At 39.2% G+C, this 22,813-nt stretch overlaps 1 protein-coding gene across 2 annotated transcripts; it reads right to left on the reverse strand.

Moving 5' to 3' along the window:
• Positions 1-277: 277 nt before the first annotated feature.
• cnih2 (cornichon family AMPA receptor auxiliary protein 2) lies at positions 278-21,915 on the reverse strand. Of its 2 annotated transcripts, none has more exons than XM_051685915.1 (8): positions 21,823-21,915; positions 21,378-21,562; positions 20,090-20,761; positions 18,110-18,178; positions 17,862-17,909; positions 17,435-17,547; positions 17,194-17,337; positions 278-459 (listed from the first exon to the last, which is right to left on the reverse strand). In XM_051685915.1, exons 3-8 carry the CDS (start codon positions 20,168-20,170, stop codon positions 375-377), a joined length of 540 nt encoding a protein of 179 aa, XP_051541875.1. In that variant the 5' UTR covers positions 20,171-20,761; positions 21,378-21,562; positions 21,823-21,915; the 3' UTR covers positions 278-374. The 2 variants fall into 2 exon arrangements, with proteins under 2 accessions (XP_051541875.1, XP_051541876.1); XM_051685916.1 differs by lacking the exon at positions 278-459 and adding an exon at positions 7,970-10,719.
• Between the last annotated feature and the right edge of the window lie 898 nt (positions 21,916-22,813).

Raw genomic sequence — 22,813 nt, forward strand, 5'->3', positions numbered from 1 at the left:
TATCATTTTTATAAAATTATATATATATATATATATATATATATATATATATATATATATATATATATATAAAACCTACATTAATAAAAAACAAGCAAGTACAACCCCCCAAATATTTATACCATGATCAATGGAAACATGTAAATTCTTCACACTGTAACCCAACCCCCCCCCCCAAAAAATCTACACCCTTGGCAGGTCACATTATCCTGCTGAAAGAGGCCAGTGCCATCAGGGAATACCATTGCCATGAAGGGGTGTACGTGGTCTGCAACAATCTTTAGGTAATTGTTACGTGTCAAAGTAACTTCCACATGAATGCCAGGACCCAAGTTTCCCAGCAGAACATTGCCCAGAACATCACACTGCCTCCGCTAGCCTGCCTTTATCGCATGGTGCATCCTGCTGCCATCTCTTCTCCAGGTAAACGTCGCACACGCACCCGGCCGTCCACATGATCTAAAAGAAAACATGATTCATCAGAACAGGTCACCTTCTTCCATTGCTCCATGGTCCAGTTCTGACACTCACATGTCCATTATAGGCGCTTTCGACAGGGGTCAGCATGGGCACTCTGACCGGTCTGCAGCTACGCAGCCCCATATGCAGCAAGCTGCAATGCATTGTGTGTTCTGACACCTTTTTATCATGGCCAGCATTACGTTTTTCAGCAGTTTGTGCTACAGTAGCTCTTCTGTGGGATCAGACCAGACGGGCTAGCCTTCGCTCCCTATGCGCATCAATGAGCCTTTCGGCACCCATGACCCTGTCGCCGGTTCACCAGTTGTCCTTCTTAAGTACCTACCACTTTTGGTAGGTACTAACCACTGCATACTGGGAACACCCTACAAGACCTGTCTTTTGGAGATGCTCTGACCCAGTTGTCTAGCTATCACAATTAGGCCCTTGTCAAAGTCGCTCAGATCCTTACGCTTGCCCATTTTTCCTGCTTCCAACACATGAAATTCAAGAGCTGACTGTTCACTTGCTGCCTAATATATCCCACTTCTTGACAGGTGCCATTGTCACCTGTCAGTGGTTTTAATGTTGTGGCTGATCAGTGTATATACTGTATATACTGTGTGTGTGTGTATATATATATACAGGTGCATCTCAATAAATTAGAATGTCGTGGAAAAGTTCATTTATTTCAGTAATTCAACTCAAATTGTGAAACTCGTGTATTAAATAAATTCAATGCACACATACTGAAGTATTTTAAGTCTTTGGTTCTTTTAATTGTGATGATTTTGGCTCACATTTAACAAAAACCCACAAATTCACTATCTCAAAAAATTAGAATACATCATAAGACCAATAAAAAAAACATTTTTAGTGAATTGTTGGCCTTCTGGAAAGTATGTTCATTTACTGTATATGTACTCAATACTTGGTAGGGGCTCCTTTTGCTTTAATTACTGCCTCAATTCGGCGTGGCATGGAGGTGATCAGTTTGTGGCACTGCTGAGGTGGTATGGAAGCCCAGGTTTCTTTGACAGTGGCCTTCAGCTCATCTGCATTTTTTGGTCTCTTGTTTCTCATTTTCCTCTTGACAATTCCCCATAGATTCTCTATGGGGTTCAGGTCTGGTGAGTTTGCTGGCCAGTCAAGCACACCAACACCATGGTCATTTAACCAACTTTTGGTGCTTTTGGCAGTGTGGGCAGGTGCCAAATCCTGCTGGAAAATGAAATCAGCATCTTTAAAAAGCTGGTCAGCAGAAGGAAGCCTGAAGTGCTCCAAAATTTCTTGGTAAACAGGTGCAGTGACTTTGGTTTTCAAAAAACACAATGGACCAACACCAGCAGATGACATTGCACCCCAAATCATCACAGACTGTGGAAACTTAACACTGGACTTCAAGCAACTTGGGCTATGAGCTTCTCCACCCTTCCTCCAGACTCTAGGACCTTGGTTTCCAAATGAAATACAAAACTTGCTCTCATCTGAAAAGAGGACTCTGGGCAACAGTCCAGTTCTTCTTCTCCTTAGCCCAGGTAAGATGCCTCTGACATTGTCTGTGGTTCAGGAGTGGCTTAACAAGAGGAATACGACAACTATAGCCAAATTCCTTGACATGTCTGTGTGTGGTGGCTCTTGATGCCTTGACCCCAGCCTCAGTCCATTCCTTGTGAAGTTCACCCAAATTCTTGGATCGATTTTGCTTGACAATCATAAGGCTGCAGTTCTCTCGGTTGGTTGTGCATCTTTTTCTTCCACACTTTTTCCTTCCACTCAACTTTCTGTTAACATGCTTGGATACAGCACTCTGTGAACAGCCAGCTTATTTGGCAATGAATGTTTGTGGCTTACCCTCCTTGTGAAGGGTGTCAATGATTGTCTTCTGGACAACTGTCAGATCAGCAGTCTTCCTCATGATTGTGTAGCCTAGTGAACCAAACTGACAGACCATTTTGAAGGCTCAGGAAACCTTTGCAGGTGTTTTGAGTTGATTAGCTGATTGGCATGTCACCATATTCTAATTTTTTGAGATAGTGAATTGGTGGGTTTTTGTTAAATGTGAGCCAAAATCATCACAATTAAAAGAACCAAAGACTTAAACTACTTCAGTCTGTGTGCATTGAATTTATTTAATACATGAGTTTCACAATTTGAGTTGAATTACTGAAATAAATGAACTTTTCCATGACATTCTAATTTATTGAGATGCACCTGTATATATATATATATATATATATATATATATATATATATATATATATATATATATATATATATTAGTTTTTAATTAATTTTTTGGATGGTTTTACAGTTGTCTCACCGCCTTTGTTTTGGTGGAAACTACAGTAAATTATGGTAAATTTTCATAAGGGATGCACAAATTTGATGAAATAGGTTTTCAGATGTAAGCATTGGGTACATTCAGAGCACTCCAAATGAATCATATCCTCTTAGAAACAAATTGGTTGTTGATGGGTTAAAAGTGGATTTTGTTTGGTATGTTTCAGTTTGTCACAGTTAAACTGAATAGTCTTTGGCTTGACATATTTCTGCTATTTCATAGTAAGAAAAGAACACTGGTTTCTTCCTTTATTATTTTACGCTCTCACCACAGATGTACACAGAACATTTAGGTACATATTGTGATCACACATTCCTTCACCCTGCCTGTTTTGATTCCCATACACGCCAAAGGCATATCAAACTTCTAATGTTCTGAGGCAGAGAGAGGTCATTTCTACTGGCTGTGTTATTGCTTGAATATTTAATTGTTTCCTGTTTCTTGCATCCCCGTACCCCCTCCAAATCACTCAGTCTATAATGAAACCTCTCACGCCAACCCCCTGGCTGCCTTTCCTCTCTGATTGCTACAGTAACACTTGCAGATGCCTGCTCCTGTTGCCATGACACCCATTTTTTTCCCGAAAGTGCACTGCTGATCATTGAATAAATGTTCATGTGTGTGTGTGTCTGTGTGTGTTAGTGTATGTGTGCAGTTTTTCATCCATCTACAGCAGTATGCGTGCATGTGCATGCATTTTTATTATTATAGTCAGTTAAGTGCACCGAACACACACATACTGTTTTCATAATGTTCTCAACAATGTTTAACACCCCTCAACTGCTGTGTGTTCCTGTGTGATTTTTCACAGCAGCGTGTCCAGTATGAATGCTAATAATGGCTCTGATAGCTTTTGGAGTGAGAGCCTCCACACAGTTCTCAGAATTTAAATTCCTAAGTTCACACTTACAATTTCCAAAAGGGGAAATGTGGTGCGTTTGCAAACAGATAAAAGTTTGTACTTCCCAAATAAAAAAAGGTCTTTTTTTTTTTCATGATCCTGCTAACAAATTTGCATGACCTCTGTGTGGAATCTTCTGCTTTGTGCAAAAATTATCTTTCACTCTTGATCAATTACAGAAATGGGAACTCTGAGTTCTATTCATAGTATAATCATCCTGAATATAACAAAACATGCTAACACATCCTACTAAGCGAAGGGAGGGGAGGGGGCACAAAGAAAGTATACAGGGGCAATGCACCCCCTAGCCCCCACTTAGACCCGGCCATGCTGCGCAGAGTCCAGGAACTCAAATCGGTTAATAGTTTTTAGAATCTGTTTGCATGAACTGTCTGAATGATATTATTTACTAGATTAAATTCAATTTACGGACTTTCCAATGTTGCATATGAGAAAGAGAGGATCGTTTAGGACAAACCGATTCACTTGAATGACTTTCCAGTGCTACATGACAGAGAGAGGACCGTTTAGGACAAACTGACTCACTGTACATATACACTCACTGAGCACTTTAATAGGAACACCTGTACATCTACTTATTCATGTGATTATCTAATCAGCCAATCATGTGGCAGCATTGCAGTGCATAAAATCAGGCAGATACGGGTCAGGAGCTTCAGTTAATGTTCACATCAACCATCAGAAAGGGGAAAAAAAGTGATCTCAGTGATTTTGACTGTGGCATGGCTGTTGGTGCCAGATGGGCTGGTTTGAATATTTCTGTAACTGCTGATCTCCTGGGATTTTCATGCACAACAGTCTCTAGAATTTACTCAGAATGAATAAAACAAAAAACATCCAGCTAGCTGCAGTTCTGCAGACGGAAACACCTTGTTGATGAGAGAGGTCATCGGAGAATGGCCAGACTGGTTCGAGCTGATAAAAAGGCTACGATAACTCAGTTAACCACTCTGTACAATTGTAGTGAGAAGAATATAATCTCAGAATGTACAACACGTCAAACCTTAAAGTGAATGGGAAGACCACGTCGGGCACTTAGATTAGGACCATAGTTTTCCTAATAAAGTGCTCAGTCAGTGTAGATTAGGTTTAAGTGAATGCATTTGATTATTTCCCCAGCTCTCATGGAAAGAAAGCTGCATGCGCAAAAAAGATGCATGCAAAAAGAGATGTAACATTTAGCGCTACACTGATACTTGTTTGATAAAGTAGCTTGTTACTGGGCAGGGGTGGATTTAGGGATGGGTGACATGCTCACAAGCTAGAACCGCTACTGTTACTGGAGATGACAAGTGGATTAGGTTTCATAACCTACACCAAATATTTTTAAGCATTACACACTTTTAAGACATAAAATTTGGTAGTGTGGGATTTTATTATATTTTTCAGTAGTTAATTGGCCAGATTGATTTCACTGTGAATTCGGTGACAATAGGTCAAAATTCTTCATCTAAACTTGGTCTGTGCTTATGATACCAGTCCTACTCGACCCGCTCCGAGTGGGATTCAAAACGGTGTCTCTGGCATGGGAGGTGGGCGTGCTAACGAGGCTAAAGGCTACAGCCCCTAGCGTCAGTCGCTAGTGCGCCTCTTGAGGCCAGGGGAGTGAGGTTTACCCACACTGCACAGCTATCACGTATTAGCTGGCTTCTGTTACACTTACCAAAAATCGAATTACTGTCCCCGGGGCAGAAGCAGGAAGTGATTTTATTGTATGGGTACGTGTGAGCGCCGCTTTTCATATGAAATGAAATTTCTACAGATGGGCGCCAAAAGCAAGTTGTAATTAAAGATGTTTTTAGTTGTAATTTATGTAAGATAGTGTAGAGGATTATACAGTATATTTTATTAACCCTACTCACAAACACCACAAAACGTAACCGTCAGTGGAATTAAAAATACAGTCTTAGAAGTTGGGTTGACTTTTCGGCAGGCAAATACGGGACGTTTGAGCATTCTGAGCCCTTCAATAGGAGACAGGACCCCCGCCCCCCCATCCATCCGGGTGTTTCCAATGCAAATAAGTGATGCTGCTGACGCAATGCACAATTCTCCTTGCAGGAGAAGATAAACACATTTGAACTAATGCAACCGTGTCTGATGGGAAATGCCGCTTGTCAGTAACTCAACAGAATGGGGTCAATGACAGGGTACCGGAACATTTGGTAGCAAAATATCGACTTGCTGTTTACTATGTTCTCATGTTTAATATTCTACCTGTTCACCAAACCCTGCTTGTGCTTATAAGAGCATGCTCAGGTGAATTGTCCAAAGGACACCACAGTATCTCAAAACTATCTTTGTTCTCTCAGCCCCATATATCATTCTAACTTCAAGCTCTTTTTTGTCCGTCTCTACTGTTCTAAAAAAAAAAAAAATTCTGTGCCTCATCTTATTTCTGATAAGGTACACTGTACTGTGATTTACACAAATGCATAATTCATGTCCCCCTCTGCCCTTCTTAATGTCCTGTCATTCTTTTCATCATATTGTGGAAATGAATATTCCAGTTTTAGGAATATGTTCTCATGCACTCAACCAAAGCAAGAGTTTTTTTTAGACTGAATTATGCTATTTATTGTTGATTCATCATTGACAAATGGCAGCTTATGCTGTTTAAAGAAGATGAGCAGAGGCTTAAATTACAGATTCAAAATACAACATCTCATCATTTCCTAGTGAAAATACAGCTCTTTAAACAGAGGACTGTTTCCATACAAGTGTAGGTGTCTCAGTCTGTGTGTGTGTGTATAACAGAAACGTGTCTGTGGCTCACTCATGTTTCAAACTTATCAGTTGTAACCAGTTTCCATAGCAACATCTCTCAAAAGGTGAAGAGAGAGGGAGAGAAAGAGCAGAGAGAGAAATAGACTTTGGCAGTGGAGTGTATGTGATTACATGCATGTTCTGCATGTGCCGCAGATAAACTGCACTCTGGTGCTCTGTGATAAACTGCCATGTTTTAAAAAAAAAAATATATATATTTTTCCCCTGCTGGCATTTTGATTTCATTTATTTATTTATCTATATTGTTCCATTTCCCTGCTTCATTTTAATACCAAATTGCTTTTCAAAGCTTTGGCAAATTTTTCAGTGATGCGGCCATGCACAGAAAGCCTATTTTGGACAGGCTCGTGTTTTAAAGCGAAGCAGACTACCTAGCATAAAATACATTTAATTCTTTTTGCGTCTCCATGGCAACCAAAACGTGTTAGCCTCTTACTGACTCCAAATCACTCATACTTTGACTGTCTCTCTCTTTCATTACTGCTCTCACATTTTCCTTTGTCAGAGTCTTTTTGCATGAGAGTCAAGCCATCAGAAGTGTCTTCAAACTCTTTGATTTTGTCTTCTCTTGGCCTTCATCATTTGTATCTGTCTACCTTCTTTAAAATGTATTTTATTACAGGTTTATTGATCCAATTTTCTCTTTTTACAGAAAATAGTAAATAGTTCACCCAAAAATTAAAATCATTGAAGACATTCATGTTGTTCCAACCCTGTTATGACATACTTTCTTCCATGGAATACAAGACATTTTGAAGAATGTTAATGCTGCTCTTTCCCATACAATGATAATGAATAGTGAGTGAGGCCACGTCCACACTCATTTGTTTTTGTTTGAAAAATGCATTCATTTCGCCACGTTTACACCTCTCATCCACATTGGAATAGCATTTTCCTCCACCAAAAATTGAGCATTTCAAAAACACTCTCCATCACCGCATTCTTTGGAAAACTATGACGTTAGGAAACTGAAAATGGAATTTTCAAGCTTAATTAGTGTGAACGAGACATGAAGCTAACATTCTGCCTCTTTTTTGTTTTTTTTCAGTGGAAAAAAGAAAATCAAATGGGTTTGGAACAGCATGAGGGTGAGTAAATTACAACAGTATTTTCATTTTTTTTGTTTTTGGGGTGGGGTAAATATCTCTTTAATAGTTAAAGGAATAGTTCACCCATAAAGGAAAATTCACTCATCATTTACTCACCCTCATGCCATCCCAGATGTGTATGACTTTCTGTCTTCTGCTGAACACAAATGAAGATTTTTAGAAGAATATTTCAACTCTGTAGGTCTATACAATGCAATTGAATGGTGACCAAAATGTGGAAGCTCCAAAAGCACATGAAGTAATCTACAAGACTCCAGTGGTTAAATCCATGTCTTCAGAAGTGTAATGAAAGTTGTGGGTGAGAATCAGATTCATATTAAAGCCTTTTTTACTATAAATCTGCCTTTATATACTTTTTGGAGATTTTGTCCATCATTCACTTGCATAGTATGGACCTACAGAGCTGAAACATACTTTTAAAAATCTTGTTTGTGTTCAGCAGAAGACAGAAAGTCATACACATCTGGGATGGCATGAGGGTGAGTAAATGATGATTGGTGAACTATCCCTTTAAACTCACCCTCATTTTCTATAATTTCAATAGATTGCAGTGTGTCAACTTACACATAATTGACTAAATTACATTTATTTCCCACCCAAAGATGTAAATTAATGGCACTTTTGTCGGCAACATTGTTTTATTAAAACATGTGGAATTGCTTTTGGAGTATATAAGATATTATGCTGTATTCAACCGAATACAGACCATAAATTTACCAAAGGTGCTGTAGCATACATTAATGAATCATGTATAAAAGTCATTGTCATGCAGGTACTTTTAAATGTAGATACTGCATGTTAACTAATATTAAATCACAAAAAGACATTCAGTGAAGACATCTACAACAAAGACACTAGTCATTCCTTTCAGTTATCACATTCCTTTGTTGTGCTTATAGCGATTGTCCAGGGTATGTTCACATTTTTAGGTACATCAAGTCAAAGCAAAGATGGAAAGAGGGCCTAGGAGTTCAAACCTAACAGGTAGTGTGGCTAAAAAGCACTCTGACTGTGTTATCATCATTAAATTACTTTCTTGTTTACTGAAATGTGTGTGTACGAGAATGTATTTATACCCCAACATAAGTATTTCATAATGAATCTGTTCTAGCTAGTGCAGAGAAGCATGTCAACACTAATCCATTTATATTTGAAACCTCTTTTTTTTAGTTTCCTAACGTCATTATTTTCCAAAGTATACGGACATGGGGAGCATTTTTTGAAAGTCTTAATTTTTGGTGGGAGAAAATGAAAGAAATTGCAGTGTGGATGAGAGCCGTAAAAGTAACAAAATCAATGCTTTTTCAAACGAAAACGGACTTGTGTGGACATGGCCTAACAGCGTTTTCCTTTGCCAAAAACAAAGAATTTAGATAAAAACGCTTTCCATACTGTAGACTTCTGAAAAAACAATGACGATAGAAAAAAAAAAATTCAAACAAACACGGACTTGTTTGGACGTGGCCTAATGGCATTTTCCTTCGCCAAAAACAAATAATTTAAATAAAGGCGCTTTCCATACTGCATACTTTGGAAAAATGATGATTATAGAAAACTTTAAAAACGAGTTTTCAAACGAAAACAGATTCCTGTGGATGTGGCTTCAAAAGTGAAACTTCTGCAACTCTAATAGTCTACAATGTCAGAACTACACATGGCTTAGATAAATAATTGTCGTTAATCTACTTGTTTAGCAGACTGATGGGCACAACACAACACAGGAACCCAACGTGAGGAAAAGTGAGGGTGTGGTCCTATGGCCCTCATAAACACAGGACAAAATGGCATCAGATAAATGTTGTATATAGTCTGACAACACATAAGATTGCCTGAAAAGTTGTTTGATGTGAGACCTTCATCAAGGTCAAATCGTCATCAGTTTGTTGTCCTTGATGCTGTCCAATCATTATCAGTGACTGTTCCTATCATCTGCATCACGGCCTGTTGTGTTTAACTGTCTCACACAACATCAGCCCACTCACTCAAACGAGTCTTCCTCTGTTGTTTGCTACAGTTAATCTGTTGGCATTCCAAACGGGCTTTTATGATTTGTCACAGTCTATTGAGCATTTGAACTCTGGCAGAGGTTGGGGTCAGATCTCTCCTGCATGCCCATCTTAATTAAGGATCTTACAGAGGAACGTCCATTCTGCTTGACCGTTCATCCTCGCTACTACCCATGATAGATGAACCCAAAACATCAAGTCTCAATTGCTCTTATGAAAGTTCCTCTGACGTTACGCTGTTCCAACAGTTTTTCCGGCTTGTGATATTTATCTCATTGGTTGATTTGCTTAAAATATCAGTGTAAACTTTACCATGTGATTCTATGTAGAAAATATACTTTTTTGTGTGTGGCTGTCTTTGAAGATTTAAAATTTATTTTAAAGACACTAATAGAACTACCCTGATCAAACTGCAACAACTGAGCTATATATTTATTTAATCAATTATGATATTGTGTTTCTACATAGATGGTAAATTTATAGGTACCTACACCTACCACAATTACTTAAATAGCAAATATTTTGCAGTAATTAAATACTTTGACATAAGTTTTGCCACAAAAAATCTAGTTGGGTAATGTTATTCTAACAAAAAGACATTGCAACATAAAGTCAACGGCCTATCGATTTCAATTCAAGGTAATGTATTCTGTAATTGTCTCAACACCACGTGTGGCTCTTCACAGACATTAAGAACCGGTTGTTGCCATGAGCAGCAGAAATGTTCAGCAGCCCTTGAGAAATTAAATGGTGTTACAAAACATTTACTCTCCCTCTCGATTGCACTAGTTTTCTTTTGGTCCATGTTTCCGCCTGTCTTTTCATTTATTAATGGCAGTAATTGAGGCAGCTTTGCATTGACGGCTATAAATGTCTCCTCATCTTGAGCTTTTTCTACATCTGTCCGTTGTCCATCCCCACCCAGGAGATCTGAGGAGGAGCTGAACAAGGTCAGCGCTGGAGAAGTCTGTGGATGAGGAAGAGGAGAGCACGACATGGTTCTGTCTTTGTTCTGTCTTCTCTCTTCTTCCTTTCATAGTCCTCTATCCTTTTAATCTAATCAACTAGAAGCTGACCAAAGCGTACACCATACTGAAAGAAAAAGAGAGAAGGAAGATATTAATAAAAAGAGACATACTAACTAGTTCTTACATCTTGCCTTTTTCGCGTTTTCTTTATTGTGATAGAGGGCATTTCTTTCATGTGCTTTAGCAGAGTAAAAACCAGGAAAAAAAGCATTCTTAAAGGTGCACTCAGTAATTTTTTCCTCATTAAAAAAGTTTAACTCCTAAAGACATGAATTGTAATTTTGCAATATATTTCGAAATCATGAGCACTCACATTAAAATGAAGACTCCAGTCATATCAGTAATCTTATAAAAGCTGTTTTATTCTACATGGAGAGGGTCCGCACATGGGGGCTGCCAGTGGCGGTTCTAGCTTGTATGGCGCCCTGGGCGAAACCCACTTCAACATGCCTCCAATGGAGGGGGGGGGGTCTGTGTGGGTGCCTCGTGCTTCCCCCCGTAAGATGCCGCCCTGGGCAACGGCACATGTCGCACATGCCGAAATCCGCTACTGGGGGCTGCCATGTTAAAATCACATTACCAGCCTAATACTAATCACTTAATCTCAGTAACTGTCCTGTTATTTCACACTTTCACTCATTAAAGTAATCATGGCTGACTGTGAATACAATGGCATCTGAAACAGAAAACTATTGATTTTAAATGATGCTGCATCCAAGCCACTAGCTGTCAGTGTAAATCCAAGATGACACAAAGACAAAAGTTACTGAGTGCACCTTTAAAAACTGGAATATGCGAACATCGTCCATAGCTCCACTGTTTAACTCTCACGCCATCGCCAACTGACATATTTGTTAGGTACATTCAAGCACCACAGAATAGAAACCATAACCATGCCAACTCAGAACGGAACGGCACGGTTTTGCAAAAGAGAACCGTTCGGCCCGATGGTGGAAAAGTGGCTGTAGTTTCTAAGTTGGTCTAGGTGGTTGAAAGAGTGTTTTGGGTGGTTTCCAGGGCATTCCTCTATGGTTTCTAAGGTGGTATGGGTGGTTGCTAGGGTGTTTTGGGTGCTTCCCAGGGCATTGCTATATGGTTGCTAAGGTGTTTTAGGTGGTTGTTAGTGTGTTTTGAGTGGTTTCTAGGGCATTCCTCTATGGTTGCTAGGGTGTTTTGAGTGCTTCCCAGGGCATTGCTATATGGTTTCCAAGGTGGTCTGGGTGGTTGCTAGGGTGTTTTGGGTGGTCCCCAGGCCGTTGCTCTATCAGGGTTCCCACTCTTTTCAAGGCTTAATTTTCCAGGACATTTCCAGGATATGGGTGCGAGGCGTGGTGCAATCTGTGAGGCAATTGCCTGGGTTCCACGACTGTTATTGGGTCCTTGAATAACGTATAATGTGCGAGGAAAGGCAGCCGGTGGAGTTTGTGGTGCCCTCCTAGGATAAGATGGTGCGCCTCTAGGGAGCTGGTGCCCTAGGCAGACTGCAAAATATGTGTATAGGGAGCAGCAGTACTGCGTTTCTGTGTGTTTTTGACGGTAGTTTCTCAACTCCGAATAAGCAGTTCCCTACATGGCCCAGTGTGATTATTAAACCCCAAAAAGCTGTGATTTCATTAAATAAATATATAGTCTGTATGTGCTGCATGCTTCAGAGCTCTCTGCTCTCTGTCATATAGTACACACAAAAAGCAAGTGTGATGATCATGATTAGGGCAGCACAAATAATCGTATTTTTACCACAATCACTGTTTCTGCCTCTCATAGTTAATTAAGCATAACTGTCTGCGATATTCATGAGCTAGCAAGCAGAAATTGCATCCAGGTACAGTGTTCATAATAGGCTGTCTATGGATGACAGACCAAATCACAAGCTTTTTCAAAGTCCATTTTCAACACAACTGACCTATCACGCTCTCTTCAGAAATTTGCTACTGACCAATCACTGTTTAACTTTCAATCATGCTCTGAAATATTTAGCCACAGAAGTTTATGAGTAGCATAGGGAAAACATTACATTTTGGTCAAAAGCAATCACCTAGTAGTTTGTAGTTTTAACACCTTGTTCAACATGAAAGCTGCTGCTTAATGTCATTTTCCTCTTTTAGAATTGATATCTAAGCAGTTGCAACAGTGATTTTGTTTGTCCAAATTGTGCAGCCCTGCAATAAAAAAAAAAAAAAAAACTCAAATGACAGAATAATCCTGATTAATGATCATGATTAAAACTTTGAGCAAAATAATTGTGAATATAATTTTTAACCATTATCATGCAACCATAATCATGATGTGTGTTTTCAGTGTATGAAGCGCAGAGCACATGCAGAGATGATATACATTGATTTAATAAAATCACAGCCTTTGGCAGCATTAATAACTACACTAGGACATATCACGATTTTAATGTGATTAATTGTGCATTCAAATATACATTTTGTCCCAAATATGTCAAATTCCATTTTTAATGCAATTTTATGACTGGATTCATTGATTCTGTCCATGTTTTCCGCATCGCAGACACTACATGTGGTGATCGCAGTAGAACATTCCGTTGTTGATTATTGAAAATGTATTCACATCCTGAGGTTTAAAGGTTGCATCACTACAATACTATCTTGAGGTGTGAATTCATTTTTAAAAAAAATCTGCGGTCCGACCGTCTTTGTTGTATAAAATGTACAACTCAAATGTTTTTTTCAGAACAACATTTTTTTATTTTGCACTATATCAGTACTTAAACTATTTTGTCAGAGCAAAGCAGAGATGACAGCAGATGAGCAGAGAATGAAGCTGACAGGACTTCATTCATTACAGTCAACAGTTGATTTTATTTCACAGCGCGCAGCCGCCGGCAGTGACAAAACAATAGGAATGTGTGTATTTGTGTCACGGCTCTGGTGAGTTTGTCGGTTTGTTCTGTGTGTTTTGTTATTTTCTCTCCCTCATATCTCGCAGGCGCTGCCGGCATGCATGATCAGTGTTCCCATGGGAACATTTATTGTTCCCAGGGGAACGCTGATCATGCCACTAATTAGCGTGCTAGCAGCACCTGGTTCTCTACTGATTCACTCCCTACTTAAGCCCTTTGTGTTCTCAATATCTTTGCTAGATTGTTGTTTGATGTGAAGTAATTTAGCTCACTCTCTCTCTGCCTAGTTGGTCCTGTCTCGTGTCTGTTTGGTTGCCCATCTCTGCCCGTGTATCGGGAGTGTGGTTGTCTTCCAGTTTACTTTTCGCTTGTTCTCTGCGCTCGCGAGTCTTCAACGGAGGACTCCTTGTCTCTGCCCATGTGTCGTGAGAGTGATTGCCTTCTAGTCTGCTGAGCATTGTTCTCTTCACCTCACTACGCTTCAATGGAGGATTCCTACGAATCTGCTCCTGACTTCCACAACGCGCACACACTCGCCTACAAACACTATTCACAGATTTGCCATTGCGCAGCCACGGCGCGCAAGCATCCTCAACTCCTCCCCGCAACTGCAGCCAGTGCCGGGATCCTCAGTCTTCGCCAGCACAGTGGAAGTTAATAGTAAATTTATTGTTAATAAATCCTTTTGAACTGTTCCTCTGCTCTTGGGTCTCTTTGTCTTGCTCGCTGACAATATGACACGTACGTATCCCGAGTCCCGCTCATTATGTTTTTGTACATGTAACAAAAACATTGTCAGCGATACAATTAAACAAGTTTTATTATACAAAATATTTTCCAGGACAATATTTTTTTTTTTCCTGGACATTTAGGTATTTTTCTCATTTTTCATGACATTTCCATGATTGGAAAACTGCATTGCAAAATTCCAGGTTTCCAGGACATGTGGGAACCCTGTATATGGTTGCTAAGGTGGTCTGGGAGGTTGCTAGGTGGTTGCTCTGTGTTTCTGTGAAATTATTGTCCCTATATACAGGGTTGGGGAGTAATTGAATACATGTAACAGGATTATGTACACCGATCAGCCACAACATTAAAACCACCTGCCTAATATTATGTAGGTCCCCCTCATGCCGCCAAAACAGCACCAACCCGCATCTCAGAATAGCATTCTGAGATGTTTTTCCTCTCACCACAATTGTACAGAGTGGTTATCTGAGTTACCTTAGACTTTGTCAGTTCAAACCAGTCTGGCCATTCTCTGTTGATCTCTCTCATCAACAAGGCATTTCCGTCTGCAGAACTGCCACTCACTGGATGTTTTTTGTTTTTGGCACCATTCGGAGTAAATTCTAGAGACTTTTGTGCATGAAAATCCCAGGAGATCAGCAGTTACAGAAATACTCAAACCAGCCCATCTGGCACCAACAATCATGGCACGGTCCAAATCACTGAGATCAATTTTTCCCCATACTGATGGATGATGTGAACATTAACTGAAGCTCCTGGCCTGTATCTGCATGATTTTATGCACTGCACTGCTGCCACATGATTGGCTGATTAGATAATCGCATGGATGATTGTTGGTGCCAGATGGGCTGGTTTGAATATTTCTGTAACTGCTGATCTCCTGGGATTTTCACGCACAACAGTCTTTAGAATTTACTCAGAATGGTGCCAAAAACAAGAAACATTCAGTGATTGGCAGTTCTGTGGATAGAAATGCATTGTTGATGAGAGAGGTCAACAGAGAATGGCCAGACTGGTTCGAGCTGACAAAGTCTACGGTAACTCAGATAACTGCTCTGTACAATTGTGGTGAGAAGAATAGCATCTCAGAATGCTATTCTGAGATGCGGGTTGGCACTGTTTTGCAATATTTTCATAACATTAGGCAGGATCGGTGTATTTAAAATACAAAATATTAGTAACTGTTGCAACGCTGGGTTCTTGGAGTGGAAGAGAGACGCAGGAGTAGATACTTTCAATGTTTTAATAGTACACGCAGGAGTGGAACAAACTATAAAGCTAACATAACCATTAAATGTAACACTTTAAGGACTGACAAAGGAATGAACAAAACAGGAGAGTATTTATACAAACAATGACTGATGATGGAATGGAAGACAGGTGAGGAGGATTGGAAACAGATGAATGTGATGAGGGCAGTGGATTCTGGGAGATGTAGTCCGGGGAAAACTTCAAAATAAGAGTCCTTAGGAAAACATGAGGGAGACAGACTGTGACAACTGTATTCCACTACAGTTACAATTTAAATAGTTGGTAATCAGAATACAGTTACATTCAAAAAGAATTTTGATTACTGAAGAGATTTCTTTGCATTTTATTGTCATTTGTTTTATTTAATGTTTTGACTATTATATTGGAAAACATTTATCCATATAAATGATGTGATCCAAAGAGCGTTTGAACAGCAGTGAAACACTTTCTTATGATGTGTTACATTCATACACGTTCATACTGTTGTCAGTGAAAAGGTGGATATGACGTCATTGAGGAACTTTCCCTTGGGAGCTTAATAGACTAGCTACATAATGTTTCTAAATCTTAACAAAAAAAAAAAAACAGTTAGAAACGCTTTGACAGATGAAACATAAATCCAATACATGCCTTGTCAATGTTTTTATGCGGTTAGGCTATTTTTACAAGAAACACTAACCAATGTAGCTACAAACAATATATTTTCTGCCTTATTCTATGAAGAATCCACATACGATCAGAAAAGGATGTTGTTGTGTACACTCTGTAGGGTTTTGAAGTTTGGAGCAGCAAAAATGGTTAACCTTGTGTAAATTGTCATGTGAACATTTAGCTTTATGCTAAGCTAAAATCCTATTTCTCGCCTTAACATGCATCTGATACAAGGCGCGATTATATTTTATAATGAATTCTATGATGAACATGCACGTTGGAACACAACGTTTTTCTCTAGTAAGACCTTTGATATTAGAGCAAAGATGTACTGCAAAAATCTTATTCTCAATAATTTTAATATTATTTTTCTGCTAAAAAAAAAAAAACAAAAACAAAAAAAAATCCTTAATACATGATACATTTACTTGAGTAGCAAAACTGCATAAGATTTTTAGGCTTTTTTCAGAGAATGTTTTGTTTAATATAAGTTAATTTGTTTATAGTCAAAACAAGTGAAATTTTTTTCCAGTGCTGAAGAAATAATCCAAAGTATTTAGAGTACATTACTGACCTTGATTAATCTAATGAAATACATTACAAATTACATTTTACAGCATGTATTCTGTAATCTGTAGTGGAATACTTTTCAAAAGTAACCTTCCCAACCCTGTATATGGCTCGGGTCCCTCCTCCAATGTAAGTGTTTTTGATTTGTTTACCACTTTTTTTTTTTTTTTGTCTGCCAGGTAAAAATGACAAGCCTAGTAGACACTTAGAAAGTAATAGCACACCTCTCCCTCAACAAGCTGCACATTTTGAGGTATACTTAATATCTGAATTGTAATAGCTGCCTGATGAGTTATGTGACAAATATATTGCTCAGGATAGGGGTTTGTTCAAATCCCTAATCCTAAATATGAGCAATAGTAATAGTGACGCTTATCGTAAGAAGCACCACTAATAAAATTCAAACATACATTTAAATGAATAGACAGTGAATGACAGAGGTGGGTTTACCTGTACAGATAGTAGAAGAAGGAGAGAAGGTAGAAACCCAGCTTGCACCAGGACTCTTTTTGGCAGTAATTTAGAATGTCTGCATTCATCACACTCACTGGATCATACATAACTTCAGACCCATCTGCAGGACGGTGGAAAAACCTACAGAAAAAAAGAGAGGGAATTGTTAAAGGTGCTGCTTAAGTCCAGTTTTGAAAATGTAATTTGAGCTGTTTCAAGTAGATGTGAGTGTTTGTACCTCCACAGATGATAGAGAAGCAGGGGGATGTTAAGGCCCAAAGTCACCCACTCCCCTGCACACATGAACATCAGACAGAAGAGACCATGGATGGAATACTCTGGAACCACCAGCTAGAAAAGAGATAGGAGGGGTTTCAGTGAATCTGATAGTTCTTGTGATGTCTGTAAGCAAATACATTTGTCACAAGCATCTCATCTGTTACATCTTACATAAGAAAGAAAGAAATATCTCAAGTTGTCTTCCCCAAGTTATATTATGTTGTTACCTACTGCACTTTACATGTCTACTTTACTCTCGACTTTGTAATCTACTTTAAATCCCAATTAATTTGCTCACATTCACATTTAATTCACATTCACATTTAAACCCAAAAGAGACTACTTTGCATTTACATCTATGGTCAAACTATCACAATTTCACTCACCCTTCGGAGGAGGTTGCAAATTCTCTCGATGTTTAGAATTCTTTCCCTCTGAAGAAAAATACAACAACACAGTAAGATTTCTTGCAGTGCATTCCAACTGAAAACATAATTTTTTGTAACTGTACAGCATGCATGCATATTGTTGTCTGTGTGTCCACATATGTGCATGTATGCTGGGAAGTTTCACTGAAACCCGCTGTGTAGTTGATGCTGTGTGAAAGGAATCATGATCTAAGAAAAGCCTTTACCGCTCTGGTGGGGTTGCTCTGATCGATGGGGTTTTTGAAGTCTGTGCGCAGCTCATCAAATGCAATAATCTTGAGGAGAGACAAAACAGAATTCATGTAACTTAAGCAATTTAAACATCACTTGAGGACATTTTGGAGGTCACTGTTGCATATAAATCAAACTAAGCATATATAAAGGGATATTTCACCCCAAACATCATTTACTCTCCCCTCGTGTTGTTCTGGATGACTTTCTGTCTTCCGTGGAACACAAAAGGAGATGTTAGGCAGAATGTTAGCTTCAGTCACCATTCACTTTCACTGTAAGGAAAAACAATGCTTTGAAAATGAGTAGTGACTGAGGCTAACTTTCTGCCTAACATCTCCTTTTGTGTTCCATGGAAGAAAGTATGAGAGAAATGATTTCTATTTATTTATTTCTATCTAACATTCTCAAGACCTTCCTACATTTCAAGCTGTTTTCCACTCCTCTTTCTTTCCATCCTTTCCCCCTTATAAATCCATATGTCCTGCTGGTCCCTCATTTCATTTTGTTCAGTAAACTGTAAACAGATGCAGTTGCCATGGTGATTGCATGAGGCGTTAAGCGGGCGTCATGGTTACTATAGAAGTGAGTTCACCAGCTTATTGGCTGAAAGCCATATAGAGATGGGGGAGAAGGAGAGGAGAAGGGGAGGGGTGTCAGGACAAAATTACGGTTTGATAAGCATTCTCAATAACATGGTTTCTTGCCGGCATGCACTCATACACAGACACTCAGCCTCCCCACACACTGTCTCCATGCGCTCTCACATACATACACTCACACCAAATGACTCATGATTAGAATCTCTCCCACTCCCGTCATTAGTCAGTGCTCAGTCATTTCAAGTCTGTTTCTTAATGGCCCTTTGAATGTCTTACACGTAAGGTGTGCAATCTACTGGCAGTCAAATATCTTGACTTCTTGTTTGGGATTCATGGCTTGCTTTTTTTGCTTTTAGAGCCTGCGATTTGACTCTGGCATTTTAGGCTGACTTTAACCGTTTTGTTTAAAGGGCATTGTGTTTGTCTGTAGAATGTCGCCTGTAATATGTAGAATACAGATGATGTGGGGGTCTCTGGCGGCGTCTGTGTAAATTTCATTTGTAATTCTAGAAACAGTGGGCTGGCACAGAAGACCAGCAGTGTTTAAATGTGCTGTTGTCCTCTCTCTCTCTCTCTTTCTCTCTGTAATGTATGGTGAATCTCACAAAGCATGTCTAGGTTACATTTCACCCCAAATTAAAAGAAAAAACATAAGAAATTATATTTAGTAAAAAAAATAAAATAAATGCCTTTTTTTATTTTAAATAAGTACAATTTCACATTTGACCCCAAATAAAATTTTCATGAAAATATTGTCACAATGCAAAAAATCTAAATGGTCATAAAATATGCTCCAGATATAAATTCTTATTTATTTCTTGTGGTAAAACTTTACAGAGACATGTTCTTGACAGGTTTGGTGAGATTCACTTCCATATACTTGACTATAAGTACGTGTGTGTGTGTGTTTGTGTGTGTGTGTGTGTGTATGTGTGTGTGTGTGCGCATATACATACGTAGACTCTCACCTCCTTCTTTTTGTCTTTCACATCTGTCTGCTTTTTCATGAAATCATTAATCATCTATGAGTCAGAATGTTTACTCTAATAATAACTTTTGCATTTTGTATATTCACCTCATGGATGAGCCCCCTTGTTAAGAGTAGCAGAGACAGCTTGGACAGACGCACACCAGTCTCTGCGCTCAAAAACTGGCACGAACACACGCACATAATCACATTCACACTCACACAGTCAGAGACTTGGCGATGACATGGATTCCGATGCCAGCTCGAAATGGAAGTGTGGAAATGTTACAGGTAGCAGGTACATATTCTATACAATTCAATACACCAGATTTATCACCAAATGTGTGTGTATACAGGTGTAAAACTACAGGGAGCCCTAAACTTACCTGCCAGATGACAAAGAAGATGAGGGCAGCGCATAACACGAGTGTTAACATGTAGCAAAAGGCCGCAAAGGTGAAGGCCATGGCTGTCCCAGCCAGCCTGGCGGTGATCCGGGTCGAGAGAGGGCGAAGGGGAGTCTTCCCCTGCTCTCTCTCTATCTTTCTTTTTATAGGTTAATGTGTTGCCCACACTCTTGCCGTCTTTAGGGAAGTTGCCAACAACTCCCTCTTCTTATTAACACTTGTGGTCCAGGTTAGGATGGAGTCGGGAGAGAATTAGAGAGTAGATCTTCTGGTCTGGAGCTGCAGATGTGAGGTGTCTGTCTCTCTCTGCTTCTGTCTGTTGGTTATCCACCTCCACTGGCTGGACCGTCTTTAAACGTGCGTGCTGGAATTTGTGTGTATGTGTGTCTCTGCTTTGGTGCTGTCCACCTTAGATAACTGCTAGAGCTGTTTCCTCTTTTCACTCTCTCTGCCGTCTCCCTTCACACTCTCTCTCTTTCTCTCTGTGATTGGCAGAGGGGTTTTTGTATGTGTGTGGAGAATCGGTCCCCTCCCCCGTCTCTAAGATTAGAGCTGCACACTGGGTCCACACATCTTATTTACAGCAGAGCACCTAAAAAATATTTTGTTGGCACATCGGCCACTGGAGGTTGAACGTCCTCGGTATACAATCTGAAACACAGGCAATGATTCCAGTTATGGTGTAATAAACAGCCAAAGGCGTTCTGCTCTTTCAGTGAGGAATGATGAATGATTTATGAAAAGTAATTACAATTAGAGGTATTTATGATTGTTGTCACTTCATTCTGATGGTTGATGTGAACATCAACTGAAGCTCCTGACCCATATCTGCATGATTTTATGCATTGCACTGCTGCCACATGATTGGCTGATTAGATAATCACATGAATAAGTAGGTGTACAGGTGTTCCTAATAAAGTGTTCAGTGAGTGTTTACTGTATAGAAAAACACAGGAATGATCTTATAATAATGATGAAATCTCAATGCAAATTCATTACCTGCACATAAATGACAAATTTGACTTAATTTTGTGCAACATATGGCTTCAAAATAGTTCAGAATTCTTGACTTACTTTAATCATCAATAAAATTATTTCCAATGATGTCAAATTTTGCAGCTGTAGAATCCATAAAAACATGTTGACAATATACTTATGAATAAACAATGACATTTGAAATGATGGGGCAAAATGGTTAACTGAGTAGGGTGCGTGGAATGACAGTATGTAAGAATCACAGTAGTATGTGAGCATGAGCATCATTTACCTTTGTTTTCTGAAGCAGTGGCGCAAGTCTATGTCTGTCTTCTCTCCCCTCATTTTCCTTTCATCAATCTGGGTCGACAACATGTCAGAAATCTCTGGTCTGTCTTGCTCTGGGTGTCACTGTTGTCCCCATCACAGTTTCTCATTGGCTGCTTGGTGCTCTGCGACCAGGTACGAAAAGTCAGACTGAAAGAAGCAAAAGAAACGTTGGTCATTTTATTCCTGCTCTTTTCTCTTGTACATTCTTATACTCTTGATCCGGCACAGCTCTCAGAAGTCTGACACATAATTAACTTAGCATTTAATTGTTTCTCTTTTCCCACAAACAGCCTTACCCATTTCCTCCTTCCCCCCCTCTCTCTCTCTCTCTCCCTCTCTTGGTTTTTAAGAATTCAAGGTTTCCATGCTGCTATTTTGTTATTATAATAAAACCATGATGTTATTACCTCTGAATGTGATGCCCAACTACATTCAGCAGTCTTCTCCTCTGCCGTCTCTGTCTTTTCTGTCCTGCTTTTCAGTGTACATTCTCTCATTCCCTCAAGAGATATGAGGGGGCAGAGGGAGCTCCGAGTCTTTTCTTTCTTGGCTTCCCTTATTTGTGCACCCCCCCCCCCCCCCATTGCTGTCTCTCTCTCTCACTCTCACTCTATCTCTATCTCTCTCTCAATGTTACTTTCTTGATAAAAGTGATTCTCTGTCACTGCATGGGAAAATTGAGGTTTGATTTGATCTGCTTCACACTGTCTGGAGTCTGCGGTCAAGCTTTGAGCAATCAAAAGTAGAAGAGAGTTCTTTTGCTCACATACTATTGTTTCCCTTTGACAAAATTCAATTGACTTTCCATTAGTTTCTATTGTTTTTATATTGAGATAATTATATTTGCTAAACCATAACACTACAGAAACCTTTTTTTCGCATTTTTTCGCATTTAAGATTTTAATTAAGACATTATTTTCCTTGTAGGGACCGTTGGAAGGTGATGTAGGTGATTTCACTACCCTTGTGGGGGATAATTAGTCCCAACAAAGATAGCAACCCAACACACATTTTGAAACCTTTGTTCCTGCAGTTCCTCCATATAAATAGATATGTCATATGGCACACCTTTGCAAATGTATGCATTCCTTACCATTTCTCTGTTTATTGTGTGATTTTTTTTAGAATGAAAAATCAAAACATCGAGGGAAACTTGTTTGAAATATTCTGTAAGGAGACTCAATCATTCTATTATTGAGGTTTCTGATTTGCTTTTATTGCTTAAATTATTGAGACTGCAGCTCTATAGGCCGTGTTCTCTGCTTTCTAGTCACATTGACAAATGTTCTAAAGCACATACAACATCTTTAACAGATATTTCCAGCATGCCTTTTAAAAGGGAAGGCATGGGGTTCTACTAATGAAATATAAGAGATCCAATAGTACCACCTTGTGGAT

Source organism: Myxocyprinus asiaticus, chromosome 43, assembly GCF_019703515.2.
Source record: "Myxocyprinus asiaticus isolate MX2 ecotype Aquarium Trade chromosome 43, UBuf_Myxa_2, whole genome shotgun sequence".
NCBI lineage: Eukaryota > Metazoa > Chordata > Actinopteri > Cypriniformes > Catostomidae > Myxocyprinus > Myxocyprinus asiaticus.